Consider the following 14,952-nt stretch of genomic DNA (forward strand, 5'->3'; position numbering starts at 1 on the left):
TGGGCCAGAGTGGCTCTATGCAGGCTAGTGGATCATGTGACTTCTCTGCCCCTGACCCAAAGCATGTCTATCTCACTCCCACGGCAACCTTTCCTGTCTGGAGAAGGCAGCTGGCAATGACTGGGATGGCCAAGAAGAGCATGCCTGTCTTTCTTTACTCCCAGTCACTGTAAGTCTTACCATGGTTTAGATACCAATTTTCAAAAAGACAGCCCTTTTAAAAGTTCAGCTCAAAAAATAAACAGTGTTTTGTTTTTCTACAAAATCGTCTCACGCTCCATGTATGTTTGCACTGAGAGGGAGTTAACAGTCATTTTGCTTCCTCTGCAGAGACCAGAATCCCCTCCTCATAATTTTGGAAGAACCTCCATGACTCTGAGGAATCCTGCCCCGCTCAGAGATGGCACCCGCTGACCTGCTGCCCACCATCCTTGGAAGACTTAGACTGACCTCCCCACCTTCCTCAACCCGGGGTTCTCTCACCATCCAGGATGACTTCAGCATCTACACAGAGAGCTCACCAAACAACCTGGTCCGGGCCTACCTGGCCTCCTCATCTCAAACAGCTCCCTTCTCTACTTCTCCCTGGCCTCTGGCCACAGGACCTGGGTCTACTCATCCCTGCCAGCACTCTACCTCAGGAAACATAATCCAAGGCTGGGACCACTTACTTGTTCAGCCACCCCACTCTGACTGCTCTCCACAGCTCGGGCTGCAAAGACCCTGAACCAATCTCTTGTCTCATTAATTCTTCCTCACCTACTCCCGTGCTGCTGCTGCTGAGTCGCTTCAGTCGTGTTGGACTCTGTGCGACCCCACAGACGGCAGCCCAACAGGCTCCGCCGTCCCTGGGATTCTCCTGGCAAGAACACTGGAGTGGGTTGCCCTTTCCTTCTCCAGTGCATGAAAGTGAAGTCGCTCAGTTGTGTCCGACTCGCAGTGACCCCATGGACTGCAGCCCACCAGGCTCCTCCTTTCATGGGAGTTTCCAGGCAAGAGTACTGGAGCCTACTCCCGTGAATGACTCCCTAAGCCACCTAGACCATCCTCCAGAAACTCTCGCTTTGAGGGCTGGAAGATCCCGCACCTTACACACAACTGCCTGCTAGATGGCTCAAAGGAACTTCAGCTTTAGGGCATTCAAAATTCTGGCAGTTATAATGAAACTAATTAAAAAGGTGCCTTTATTTAGCATTCACAACATGATGCTGTCCTAACCATTTCACACAGACTACCTCAGTTAATTTTTCACATATATTTTACAGATGAGGAAACTGAGGTATAGAGAGATTCCCACAGCTAGTGAGAAGTGAAGGCAGGCTTGAAATCTAGCAACCTGATTCCAGAGTCTGGGCTTTCCATCCCCCAGGCTACACAGCTGCCCCTCTCTCCTCACCACCCCTGACACTTGGGGGTGGCCCATCCTGGTTCCTCTTCCGCTGTTCACAAATAGGAAAGATGGCGTTAGCACGAGGACCTCTCACCGGTGCCACTGCTGCAGCCTTTTACATGGCTTCCCCAGGGTCCCCCCTGCCTGCTCCCTTCACCCCATCTATTTCCTGCACTGCGATCAGTGTGACTTTCTTCCCACTATAACTACTAGGGTCATCTCCTTATCTACTCGTCCCCACCACACCCCCCCACGCCACAACACACACACCTTTCCTCCACAGCACCACAGCTTCCCACTATTCTTCGAAAGAAATGATTTGACACAGATGAACTGCAAGGAGGTCTGTGTCCAGTTTTAAGCAGAGCTGGAGAGTTTTAACGTGAAGCTGAAGGCTACTCGGTCACCGCCACTCTAAAGCCCTCAGAAGCACTCTCCTATCATGTGTCTCCTGATGTTTCCTTGGCCTGGAATGTTCCCTCTGCCCCTTCTCATCCTAGTAACTCCTCACATGTCAAGCATCCCTTCTTTAGGAGATCTTTCTGGACTGGCAAGATGAAGGTAAATCTCTTTATGTTATGTTCGAGGAACACGTGGCCCTTTTTCTTCATCGATCTCCTTCAAGTCTCTCATTTTGATCTTTTCGTGCATGATTTCCTTGTATTAATTTGTTTCTCTTTGAAGAGAGGAGCTAAAGTTGTATACCTAGTGCCTTGCCTATAGAAGCACAATAAATATGTGTTGAACAAATAAAGTAATTAACACAGCCAAAATCTCCAGATGCTCATAAACAGAAAAACCAACACCATACCTCATCAAGAAAGAGACTTACACTCACGGATTCATCTGTTTCTGGTGTTTCTGCTGTCCCGCTATCATAGTTTCCCAGTTGAGCCATTTCTAAATTGAAAAAAAAAAGAAAAAAGGCAAGATTTAAGAGAAACAGGACTATTGCAATTGGACAGGAGAAAGACCCTGATGCTGGGAGGGATTGGGGGCAGGAGGAGAAGGGGACGACCGAGGAGGAGATGGCTGGATGGCATCACCGACTTGATGGACGTGACTCTGAGTGAACTCCGGGAGTTGGTGATGGACAGGGAGGCCTGGCGTGCTGTGATTCGGGGGGTCGCAAAGAGTCGGACACGACTGAGCCACTGAACTGAACTGAACTATGCTATTAATAAAATCAAAGAAAAAATATTTTCTTCAATATTAAAAAAGGAAAACTTTACTCTATACTCCAAGAGACACATGGGGAAACCTTAAATCCAAAATGGCAAGAACTAACAACTGATGTTTTGAAACTGTTCATTACATGCCCTTTTCCCAAGAACTGCATTCCTTATGAACACTTAGACATAGTCCTACTCGGAAGTGGGCCTCTGCTCATGCTGGCAGGATTCCCTAGCAGGTTGACACAGTCACCACAGAGTGGAAGGGGTTTGGAGGGTTCAATGACTATGCCTATAAACAGATACTCAAGAGAGGCAAGTTTCCTAGGCTCTGATGGGCATCAGAGATGTACTGACTATAGCTCAGAGACTGAGTCTCAAGTTGTGATGAGCCACCCTTTGCTCCATTCCTTCACATGCACCGAGAGCAAGCATTCCTAGTACATAAGAATTTGCAGTTTGTCAGAAAGGAAGCAACAGTAATTGTTAAGACGAGTTTGGAGTTGAAATGACTTGAGCTACCACCACTAAGAGCACTTCCTAGTGAGTTTTTAACCTTGGGCTCTTTGTCTGTAGGATGGAAACAATACTGTTTATCTCAGTTTTTTATGAGTATGACAAGTGACATGCATGTAAAGCTCTTAGCATGTTAACTAACAAAAATTAAGTGCTTACTGAATGTTGACTGTTATTTATTACTATTAATTATATCATGTAAAGTAGTCAGTTCTGGGCTGGATGCCACATGCTTGACACCAGCCTAAATTCCACCCTAGTGGTCTAGTTAAGAGACAAAGCATTTAATTGCTCAACCAATACTGGAATGCATCCCTGAGTTTATATAAGTAAATGAGACAATCTAACTCATTTAATGGTTTGTTTTGATTTTTATATTTAAGAAGAAAAAAATGAAACATGCTTTATTAAAAAAAAGAACATGAAATAATTTTCTCCAAAACTTTGATAGGGGGTTATCTCTAAGTGGCAGGATCACAAATAATTTGAATTTTCTAATTTTAAAAAAAGCAAACAAGTGTAATAAAAGTTATAGTATTTAGTTACATATTTTTGTGTGTATCTAATGTTATTTCTTATGCTCTCAGAATTTCATGTATTCACATTCTCATAATCATCCTTTTCTTGGGAGAGATTACACATAAAAGATATGAAGCAAAGCAACACTAGAGTGTTGCCTTTAAAGAAAAAGTAACTCCAGAAATTGAAATAACTGGAGATTGACACTATACCAGGTTACTTCTAGGGGAAATCCAGGAATTAAAAGTGAGCTCAGTAAAAACTGTGTGCTTTCTTTGTGTCATTCAAATGAGTCAACATCCTATGTGGCTAGCACTGTGAATTTATGGACTAGGAGTTAAATTATAATGTATTCAGTTGGAGGGGCTCAAAGTATACATTTGTGTGTCATGTTTGACTGTCTGAAATCCTATGGACTGTACGCCACCAGGCTCCTCTATCCATGGAATTCTCCAGGCAAGAATACTGGAGTGAGTAGCCATTCCCTTCTCCAGCGGATCTTCCCAACCCAGGGACTGAAACTGGGTCTCCTGCACTGCAGGCAGATTCTTTACCATCTGAATCACCAGGGAAGCCCCAAAACAGCAACAGCAGCTAACACTTATTAAGCATTATTATACATCTTGGGTGCAGAGGTGAACTCATATAATCCTAAACAACTGTATGAAGAGGTGCCATTATTCAGTTTTTCGGGAAAGCACTGAGACACGAGGACACTCATCACAGCGTGATCAGGGTGATACACCTACAGTGCCGACACTCTGGGCAGTCCCATACAGACCCTCACTCCTAACCCTCAAAAGCCAAGCTTTAGGTCTGCCAGTGTCCCGGATGACAAGAAGGCAAACATACGTAGATCAGAGTTTGCAATAATCATGTTTCAAGTGATTATGGCAAATAGATTAAAAATTATCCTTGGATCTGAATCCAGAAAATTAAAAAGTTAAAAACACAACTAGTGATAAATTTGTATAACTAAACAGGAAACTTGTCAAAAATCAGTGTTAAACATTTTTTAAGACTATAAAGGTATATAAATGGGCCTCAGATTATTTCCCTACCAAAGGTTCAGTCTATAGCGATATTTCCTGCCGGGTAAGAAAACTGTGAAGAGCTCACTCGGTCTACAATTCAAGGGCTGACACAACCTTAACTCTACCAGCGTGAAGACTCACTATAATGCACTCTGACAGCCTCCCCCACTCCAATTATTTTCATAAAAAAACAAATTAAAAGATGGTTCTGTTTTAAATAGAGTTGCTGCTAAATAACTATTATCTGGGAAATACATATTATTTGTAAGCAGTGGGTAGTAATGGAATGGAACCAAGAGTCAGCTTTTGAAGCAGGAAGCTAAGGCATCATTTTGTAATGCCTGAAGAGATTTTTAAAACTCATCTAAATACCATTAAACATCTGCCCTTTTTATTTCATTGATTTAAACCATTTCTGAAGACTCATGATTCAAAAAGGTAAAGATGGTAATTTAAAAGCCGTGGGGAAAAATCTCTCCCCAGGGAACTTTTCAGAAAAGCAGCCACCAGTCTCCGATAAGTGATGAATCTGTTGTGGTATTGCTTTCAGTACAGTATAAATTTATCTGGCGTTATCTCCCCGTAATGCATGCATCATTTCACTGGAAGCAAAGATTCGATGGCCATAAGAGCAGACAAAGCGGGGGAAGTAGGAGAGCAGGCAGAGAGCAGCAGGTTCCCAGGCTGTAGATGGGAACATATCTGTGCCAACAGTTAGCATCATCGCAAACAATTTAGCAAGATAAACACTGTTTGCAAAATCAATTTAATGAACCAGGAAGGCAATTTTGAATAAAGGAGTCTATGATTGTTTCTGAGTCTTTTCAGGCAGTATATAACCTAAGTGTTTTAAATGACAATCCCAAACAATAATGAACAGGAAAAGGTGGTGACAGGGGTGGTTTGCCAGTATCAGATTTGGAAAAAAATAAAATACAACCCACTAACAGGGTGCCTCCCCTTCTCTGCATTTAATAGCAGTAGACTTTCTTTTTTTTAATCAAGCAGAAATCCTTGCCTAAGTTCTAGAAACCCTCTTCTCTCCAACTGGCTCCCCAGTATATATATACTAATATATATATATTACTATTTTTCATACTTTTCTGAGACAGGTAAGTAAAAATAGATTTATGAACACTGCACCTTACTTAAAGTTAATCACCAGTGATCAGTTATCTTACTCCTCAGTTACATTGAAATGTCAGTTTTAAATTAAATGCAATTAATTTCTTTACCAACATTTAAAAAAATGTGCACCCCTGAGAAGAATCAGGTAGTGCTTTGCAGGAGAAAAAACACCCAGAGAAGATGGAAATCTAACTCTTCCTGGAAATAAGTTTCAGGCTGAGAAGCCTTCAGGGTTTCAAGGTCTCTTCCCCACTTTAGGTAAACACAAAATTCGATTTAGAGCTCTTTCTTTTGGATCACAATTGGCCCCCAGATTTGGCCTTCTCACCAGATAGAGTCAAAACATGAGAAAGGAAAGATTTGCCACTAAGTTCTTCAATGAGGGCATTATGCATATGCAGGTAAAAGGTCAACCCAACCAGGTACTACTCACCTTCCAGAGGATCTTTATTGAGGCCAAGCTGGCTAATGATGTACCTGGGAATGTCAGTTTTAATACCCTGTCCTTCTTTGGCATGGCCTTCTGCTGCTTCCAATAGGTAGTAAAATTCTTCAGGATCAAATTCCTAACAGAAGACAAACACAGATGTATACTTCTTTGAGCCAAAATTGTCTAATGGTTTATTACATAAACCCCATTCACGGTGAAATTGCTGGATACATATGGTTATAAGTTATTTATACTGAAAGAAGGCAAAATGATTACTTCATTTAAAAAGCATATAATTTTCAGGTTATATTCAAAGACTAATCATATTTAAGACATTTAAATACTTGGTAACCTAAAGATAATTTCCATTTCCAATTTCCTTATAAAGTGACTTTGAAGGTACCAGGCTTCACTTAAGTTATCTATCCTACTGAAAATGAACAGGTCTGAATTTTTAATTGTGCCATTTTAGAAAAGCTTTAAAAATCCATGAATCTCTTCCAAAGAGATTCAGTTTCTCTCTCTGCACAAAGAACCTAAGAAGAAGCAATATGAGAATGCATTTTTCTGAAAAGTTTTGAAGGAAACTCCTTTAGTGTAGAGGTGTCCAAAAATATTAGAAAGAAAAATCTCAGAATTACCACTTCTATCATTTAACTCTAAAATTATGGTATTAATATTCACATGATATGAACATTAAGAAAGAAAATTACAAAACTTGTACTTCCAGTTACCTCTTTGTAAAAATTTGGTAACATTCTCTTAAGTACTTTACGTTTGGCTGGCTGTTGCTTCTAAATGAAAAAGCACACTGCAAATGGAGGAAAGCCAAACCAACGTCCACACTCAGTACCCTTTACAGAAACCTAGAACCAGAGGCAAGGCAAGATTGGAACGACAGGCCTAAGATGAATGGCTGGGAGAAATATTCCCTAAAATTCTCAAACTCCAGTTTCATGTGAGCTTTAAACAGCTCAAAAAGCAGTTCACTTGTTTCTATCTTTGATAGGCCACGTGGACCTTTACTGCTTCTCTCCTGATTAAGATTGATTACTGTAAAAAAGTCATTTCCTCTTTGAAGGCAACATCTCTCTTTGCATGTCTGCTGCTGTCCAGAGAAGCAAATTTCAATGCTAAATGGTATTTCCCCCCAAACTGAACAACTGCAGGAAGTACAAGCCTGTGGTGCATAATTCAAAAGGTACACCACAAAGAGCAGGGAGAAAACCAGTTTTCCTTCTGCTGGTATCTGGCAGTCACATGGCTCTCCTCCCCAGAGGCATCCGGAGTATTTTGCTTTCCCTTTATTCTTCTAGAGACACTCAAATGCTGAGTGGTGCTTTTGAGTCGAGAGTTTAAGAGTCCCCGCACTGATGGAAAGACTTCCTCCACCATACGCCTACCTTTCTCCTCCAGACTTACCCTGTACCACATCTCACTATTATGCGCTGGTATAAGTTTATGAGGCTGTAAACATTTCACTGGTATAAAAAAACCACAAATCTTAATTACAATAAGAATAAAACCAAAATAATATCACCCAGTATGTATATGTGTGTACATGTACAATTCTGAAAAGCTGTATTGTACGCAGTGTTATAAATATCAATACTCTAATGGCTTATGAACTTAAAAGTGAGTTTTGATACTACTTGAAGCCCCATGAAACTATTCTTTTATTTGAACCCTCATCTTTGTTCATAGTGTCGACTGATATTTCAATAAAATAACATAAAGATTTTCAAACAGGAAAATAGTCACTGAATAAAGAAAGTATAATTGATAAACAAACTAATTGTGGAAAGTCTGATTCCTTGAGGTCTGGATAAGGCCCTATTGTATTCTCCAAATGCGCTGCTGCTAAGCCCTTATTTCAAACATGCAGCACTTCAAAAGTAAGAGTTATAACCACAGGTTACCATTTATCCTAGCTCTGATTTCCCTTTCTCTGCATCTTGGCATCTCCAGAAAAGTGAGGCACAGTGAACGCCTTGAATGAGCCGGAAAGTGAGGCACAGTGAACGCCCCGAGTGAGCCGGAAAGTGAGGCACAGTGAACGCCCCGAGTGAGCCCGAAAGTGAGGCACAGTGAACGCCCCGAGTGAGCCCGAAAGTGAGGCACAGTGAACGCCCCGAGTGAGCCCGAAAGTGAGGCACAGTGAACGCCCCGAGTGAGCCCGAAAGTGAGGCACAGTGAACGCCCCGAGTGAGCCCGAAAGTGAGGCACAGTGAACGCCCCGAGTGAGCCCGAAAGTGAGGCACAGTGAACGCCCCGAGTGAGCCCGAAAGTGAGGCACAGTGAACGCCCCGAGTGAGCCCGAAAGTGAGGCACAGTGAACGCCCCGAGTGAGCCGGAAAGTGAGGCACAGTGAACGCCCCGAATGAGCCGGAACACAGAAATTATGCGGAGATAAAGTCAAGTGCATTATTTCATGACCAGGTTTTTAGGTTTGACCAGAATGTGATAACGACCACCTCTCAATGCAACACAAGTCCTAGAATTTTACCGAAAGCCAGAGAAAGAAAGCACAGATGCTGTCATCAACATTCATGAGCGGCTGTTCCTCTTGACCCTTTCTTGGGCTTTTCTGGTGGGCTTAGACTGTAAATAGTATGCCTGGCAATGTGGGAGACGTGGGTTTGATCCCTGGGTGTGGAAGATCCCCTGGGTGTGGAAGATCCCCTGGAGAAGGAAGTGGCAACCCATTCTAGTATTTTTGCCTGGAAAATCCATGGAAGGAGGAGCCTGGCAGGCTACAGCCCATGGGGTCTCAAAGAGTCAGATATGACTGAGCGACTTCACTTTCTCTTTCTTGACTCTTTCCATTTAGCTCTGTCTCTGAAGCCAAACGCAACTGGAGCTTCCGGGTGGTCCCTGCTTTCCCACAGTTAACAATAAATAACAAAGTCACCTCGAGGGACAACTCACCAGGCACTCTAATAAGCGAGCAGGGCGGGCAATAACAATCAGGATCTTTCGAACTAGTTGTTTAATAAATGCCAGCTCTCCACTATCTGAACGATTGTGAGCCTATGAGGAAGCAATGAAAAGAATGATGAGAGAGTTGCTCCATTAAATGGGAAAGAAAATCAGCAAAGCATGCTAATTAGATAACTGAAAATATTCAAGAACTAAGTGACTTAGAAAATACTTCTAAAAGATTGATAAGCAGACTTTATCTCTGCATAAACGGACACTACTAAACGTCCAGATCTACAAAATGGCTCCATTAGCTACATTTTAATTGCAAAACGCTGATTTATTCTCTGCGTTAGAAACCAAACATTAGGGCTCTTAATGTGAGCCATGAATGAAGGCGACATTAAAGGTTTATGACACATCAAGTACATGATACAAGCAGAGTGGAGGGTTGATGAGGAACCTTGATTCTCCAGATGTAACTGGAGAAGCTGTATGCTGCTTACATCAAATGCTAGGTGAATAATTAAATCAAAGGCAACGTTCCAAAATGTAGGTAGAGAAACTATATACAAGCAAAAACAAAACAGTTAACATTTAAAAGAAAAAAACAGACAAAATGACCACTGGGGAATGATTATAAAATAAAATGTGTTTAAAGACAACCAACTGGCAACTGTAACTATAGATCCTGATGATGCTCTTTATGTTACACTCCTCTGCCCAAGAGAAAAATTTCTCCAAAAGTCAACAGTTAATCTATTATATGGTGCATTCAGATGGTTTTTTGAAACCCTAAGATTTTTTTCTAATTGCCATGAAACAGCTTTCCAAGTCTATCATATAGAAACAAAATTAAGCGGGGTATTTCAATGCAAATAGCTTCGGCTATGGATTCAAGCCTTCACAGAGAATGCCTATGAAGGAATGAACCACAGAACTTAAGTGCTAATTACAATAATATCCTGATACAGAACTGAGAAATTAAGGAAAAAATATCTCACAGAGGTAAATACATTTTTATCGTAATTTATAGTAGAATTGGTCTATGACACATTGGAAACTGACAATAAAACCCCAGAATACAGTGTTCACACAAAGATAGTCTGAGAAAAACTGCCTCTGTGGGCTACAAAAGGTTGAAATGTGAGAAATGGGGACAGAGCACAAAACTCTGTTGGGAGGTTTAGATGGGAAAGGGAAGAAAAATAGTGGCTGCTTGTCAGAGAGAACTGTCTCATCTTGCCACAACTAAATTCAGTATGAGCAAGGACAGATGGATTCCTAGAAAACCAGGATGCCAATATTTTCATTCAGTTCCATGCAATTATGTACATAATCATCCTTATAGAAAACCACCTACGGTTTTATTTACATGGGCATAATGTATGCTGATGGGATACAAAAATTCAATATATCCAAATATATAGGCTAAATAGGTTTTACTTGTAGGCTGGGGATGATCAATTTCAATCAGGACAGCAATATTATGCACTAATTCCATCCCACCATGCACACTCCCTTCCTGTCTTGGGTGTTATCAGGAGCTAGGCATGCAAGTGTTAGGCCTGGAAGTGGCCTGTGTTTATCTGTCATTTTAGAAATTGAATATTTTGTTAGAAGAAATATTGACACCAATGAAAATGTAAGTTGCCATTTACTACCCAATACCACATGCAGGTTAATTAACAGGACACGTGGCCTGAAAGAAGCCAGCAATTTTTCATTTAGCTTTTCCAGATATTAGAACTAGATAGCATCATCAAATAATGCACATACATTCAGGGAATTTATAACTTTATGGTTAAGGAGGGAGAAAAAAAATCACTGCTTCAGAATCCTTCACAATCCACTTCTCCAACAGCCATAGATTGCTGGGTCCCAAGGTTCCTGTAAAGGTTATTACATTAACTTTCTATTACTCTAAATGTTGACCGGAATCAATTTATAGCAAGTAGCAATCAATTTTTTTCTTCTTCTTTGCTTCTCTGTAACATGAACTCCATCTCATGGTTGAAACTTGTTAGGCAGATGCACTCACAAAATTTGTCTTTTTTCTGGGTAAAAGCAAAACAAATAAAAAAACTTTATAAGGTCCATACCTCCTGTAGTAACTTATCTAATTTGTGCTGTAATTCAAGGAAGTATCGTGAGGTGATGAGACCCTGGTGGGATTTATCCAAACAATCTCGAGCCAGTTCAATAATCTGATGGTGAGTGAAGCTGAGCACTCCATCTGCAAGGGGGAGAACATGGTCTGGAGAGTAGCTGGTGATGATTTCCTTTAGGCGCTCTTCCATCTGAGCTGTAGCCTGTTCACAGAAGATATGCACACACAGACATAATACAAGGAAACACAAATAGGTAAACAGCACAATCATCGCATTTATCTAGTATTTTTGGAGACCTCTATAAGTTATCAAATAGAATTCTAGAAATTAAATTTAAAAGAAGCCTCACTTCTGTATGATACTTAAAATGCTACATACATAAATGTCATTATACATGTGTCAAAACCCAAAGAATATACAATACAGGAGTGAACCCTAATGTAAACTATGGACTTCGGCTGATTACAACGTGTCAGTATGGGTTTGTCAATGATAACAAATGGACCACTCTGGGACCAGGGGTGTGTATAGGGGGTTGTTGATAAGAGAGGGTTGTGTATGTCTGGGGTCAGGGAGCATTTGGGAACTCTCCATACTTTCTGTTCAACTTTGCCATGAATCTAAAACTGCCTTAAAAATATAAAGTCTATTTAAAAAAAAAAAAGAAGAAGAAGAATAAGCTTTACCAAGTGGAAAAAGAGGTATATATGAGAAACTGAATCTCCTGGGGTGATAATTACTTATTTTCTATGCCTTATCAAATGTAAAATGGTCCATGTAAGCTTCTCCAAATAACTCAGTATCTGTGAACTGCTGTGCTGGCATTTCAGATCTTGGGCTCTTTCAGATAGTTTGCTGAAAATATCAAATACTTACAGCTCTGTTTTTACCTATTCAAAAATCAGAACTGAAGTTAGAGTTCCATAGGACAGGCCACCAGTTTGCTCTCTTGGCTGTATTTTAATGTACCAGGAGCAAGCATCTCATACCATCAATATCCTTTCCTCAAAAAGCTACATCTTGGGCAAAAGGTCAAAGGGATTCCCTTAACAACATAAGTCTAAAATTTCCTTCTCAGTTTTTATTTCATTCTCTGGGATCCCTGATTGCCTAATCAATATTCCTTGCTTGCATTTATTGTATATCCTGGGAGATTCCCTCTGTCTTCTATTCCTTTCTAAAATCCTAACCACTATTAACTAGTAAAGTCAGGATCTGTTTCCCTGGTGAACAAGTGACATGTGATAAATGGCTAAAACGACCGTAATCAATGACATCAATGTTGGGTTCATTACAAATAATAAGTACTCTACTCCTGATTTATGAAGCCAAGGATTTCCTTTTGCTCTCTTGCCTAGGGTGATAAGGGGAGGAACGGGGACAGAATGGAGCAACTGTTTCTCCCAAATGTGTAGAAGCACGCTGGTGGAAAAGCCATGGAGACTAGGTGATGGGGACTGGCGGACAGCAGCTCTTTGCAGAGGGGCAACTGGTATCAACTCATCTCCAAAGGCTCTCTGGCTCAGTCCAGATTCTACTGGCCCGTCTAATGGGGAACACTGAAACTGGACTCTCCTTCTGAATAAAGAGGATTAGACTTATAATTGCTGAAGAGATTGGAAGCCACAGAAAAGAAAAATTAGGTGAAAAAAGTAAAAGACTTCTGTGACGTAGACCAATCTACAGGCTTCTGAGGAAGCTGAACAGTCTCTGCTGGACCAAACAGCAGCAGGCCAGAAAGGGCCAAAGGAGCCCCAGGGGAGCCCCAGAGTCTAGCGGCCTTTCAAAGCAGACGCCCATGGAGCATCTCACCAGCAACCCCACCTCCAACTCGTCACCGTGGGCAGGTGAACCAAGGGGATTTACTTTACAGCCATTTCAGTCCACAGAATGTGTGGCTAATTCTCAGCAGCTTTTAAAAATGCTTAGTGATTTTACCTTTCTAAAGAAGGTTACAGTGCTATTTTATGCGAGTCATGACTGGACTAGACCATTACCTCCCTCAACAAAACCACCTTACAGACGCTAAGCCTGTGCCACCTGGTCGTTTAGATGCTGGACATCTTCAATTCAATTCATTACCTTTGGGAACCTTTCTTTGTAGACATGGTTCATCATAATTATTTCATGGTCACAGCAGGCGGGAGAACGTCCAGGGCTGCAAGCAAAGCAAATTACCCTTTTAAACTTGCCACAGCATGAAATGAAAATGTTTTTTATTTATAAACAATGGGTTGCAACAAAAGTACTATGCAGCCTTTGTAAGAAAAGTATATTAGGTAATAAACTACAAAATCAGTTATTAGCGGGCACGTGCACGCTTGCACACACACACACACTCTCACAAACACAGAGAAACCCTGAATACCATTCAAAAAGAAAGCTCCAGAAGTAGAATGCTGAAAATTAACTACAGGTACAATATAAAAGTTCATCAGTTCAGTTCAGTCGCTCAGTCGGGTACGACTCTTTGCGACCCCATGAATCGTAGCACGCCAGGCCTCCCTGTCCATCACCAACTCCCGGAGTTCACTCAGACTCGCATCCATCGAGTCAGTGATGCCATCCAGGCATCTCATCCTCTGTCGTTCCCTTCTCCTCCTGCTCCCAATCCCTCCCAGCATCAGAGTCTTTCCCAATGAGTCAACTGTTCGCATAAGGTGGCCAAAGTACTGGAGTGTCAGCTTTAGCATCATTCCCTCCAAAGAAATTCCTGGGCTGATTTCCTTCAGAATGGACTGGTTGGATCTCTTTGCAGTCCAAGGGACTCTCAAGAGTCTTCTCCAACACCACAGTTCAAAAGCATCAATTCTTTGGCACTCAGCTTTCTTCACAGTCCAACTCTCACATCCATACATGACCATAAAACATTCTTAAACTGCAATTACATTTCGTATGTAGCATGTACTTGTTCGGTTCCAGAAACCAATGAATGAACTGGGATATAAAAGAGTACAAACAGCAATGTCCAGGGCATGCTGCACTGTCTAATTTCACACTGTTATCATACACCTGTGCTCTGCCACGTACCACTGAAGAGATTGAAGAGCTTTCCACAGCACAGGTGTCACCACCAAAATCCATCTTCTAGCTGTGGTTGGGATGCTGAGGCAGGAACCGTGTGCAGTATGAAACAGAGGCACACACTCTGAGGTTTTCTTTTTATTTCAATAGTAGGCTCCTGCTCCTTCCTAGTAGCAACACAGTTGGGCAACTGCCGTGTGGCCTTATGTATTCCTGAGATGATATAGCTGCTTGCACTAGCTATCCTGTGAACTCCTTTCATAATACCAAAAATGGCACCCATGTGGTAAAATACAATGGCTCTAAATGAATTCATAACATTTTATTCCATATCTCAAAATAATCTAACATGATTACACCACGTGGCTATGTTTACTATACAACACTAAGCAGGTACAAAGGGGAAAAAAAAAAGCCTTTTCAGCAAACTCTGATGTTCAACTGAACACCTGTGAAACTAGGTTTCATAATAAACCTTCCTATCAAAGTAGCCAGTTCTATACACCATGGAGATCTCATATTCTGGAGGACCCAGAGATGGACTACCCTGCTCCCCCTGCAGAGAAGGACCTGTTGTCCCAGCTGCTGGGGCTGTAGAAGCCTTCAGCCGTCAGTCCCCTTGGACATGGCCTCAGATGCAGAGCCCCTCAGGCTTCCCCAGTAGCTCCACGGTAAAGAATCCACCTGCAAGGCAGCAGCCACAGGTTCT

General features: G+C 41.7%; 1 protein-coding gene across 2 annotated transcripts in view; it reads right to left on the reverse strand.

Annotated features, from left to right (window-relative positions):
- MAST4 (microtubule associated serine/threonine kinase family member 4) overlaps positions 1-14,952 on the reverse strand; it is a 614,194-nt gene that overhangs the window by 51,741 nt on the left and 547,501 nt on the right. The window contains exons 10-14 of one of the 2 annotated variants that reach the window (XM_052659092.1): positions 13,302-13,377; positions 11,211-11,420; positions 9,118-9,219; positions 6,193-6,325; positions 2,223-2,290 (exon numbers count right to left, since the gene is read on the reverse strand). In XM_052659092.1, the coding sequence (XP_052515052.1) occupies positions 2,223-2,290; positions 6,193-6,325; positions 9,118-9,219; positions 11,211-11,420; positions 13,302-13,377 (589 nt within the window). The remainder of the gene's footprint in view (positions 1-2,222; positions 2,291-6,192; positions 6,326-9,117; positions 9,220-11,210; positions 11,421-13,301; positions 13,378-14,952) is intronic. The other variant, XM_052659093.1, reaches the window with a different exon arrangement.

The sequence above is a fragment of the Budorcas taxicolor genome, chromosome 20, assembly GCF_023091745.1.
Source record: "Budorcas taxicolor isolate Tak-1 chromosome 20, Takin1.1, whole genome shotgun sequence".
Lineage (NCBI taxonomy): Eukaryota > Metazoa > Chordata > Mammalia > Artiodactyla > Bovidae > Budorcas > Budorcas taxicolor.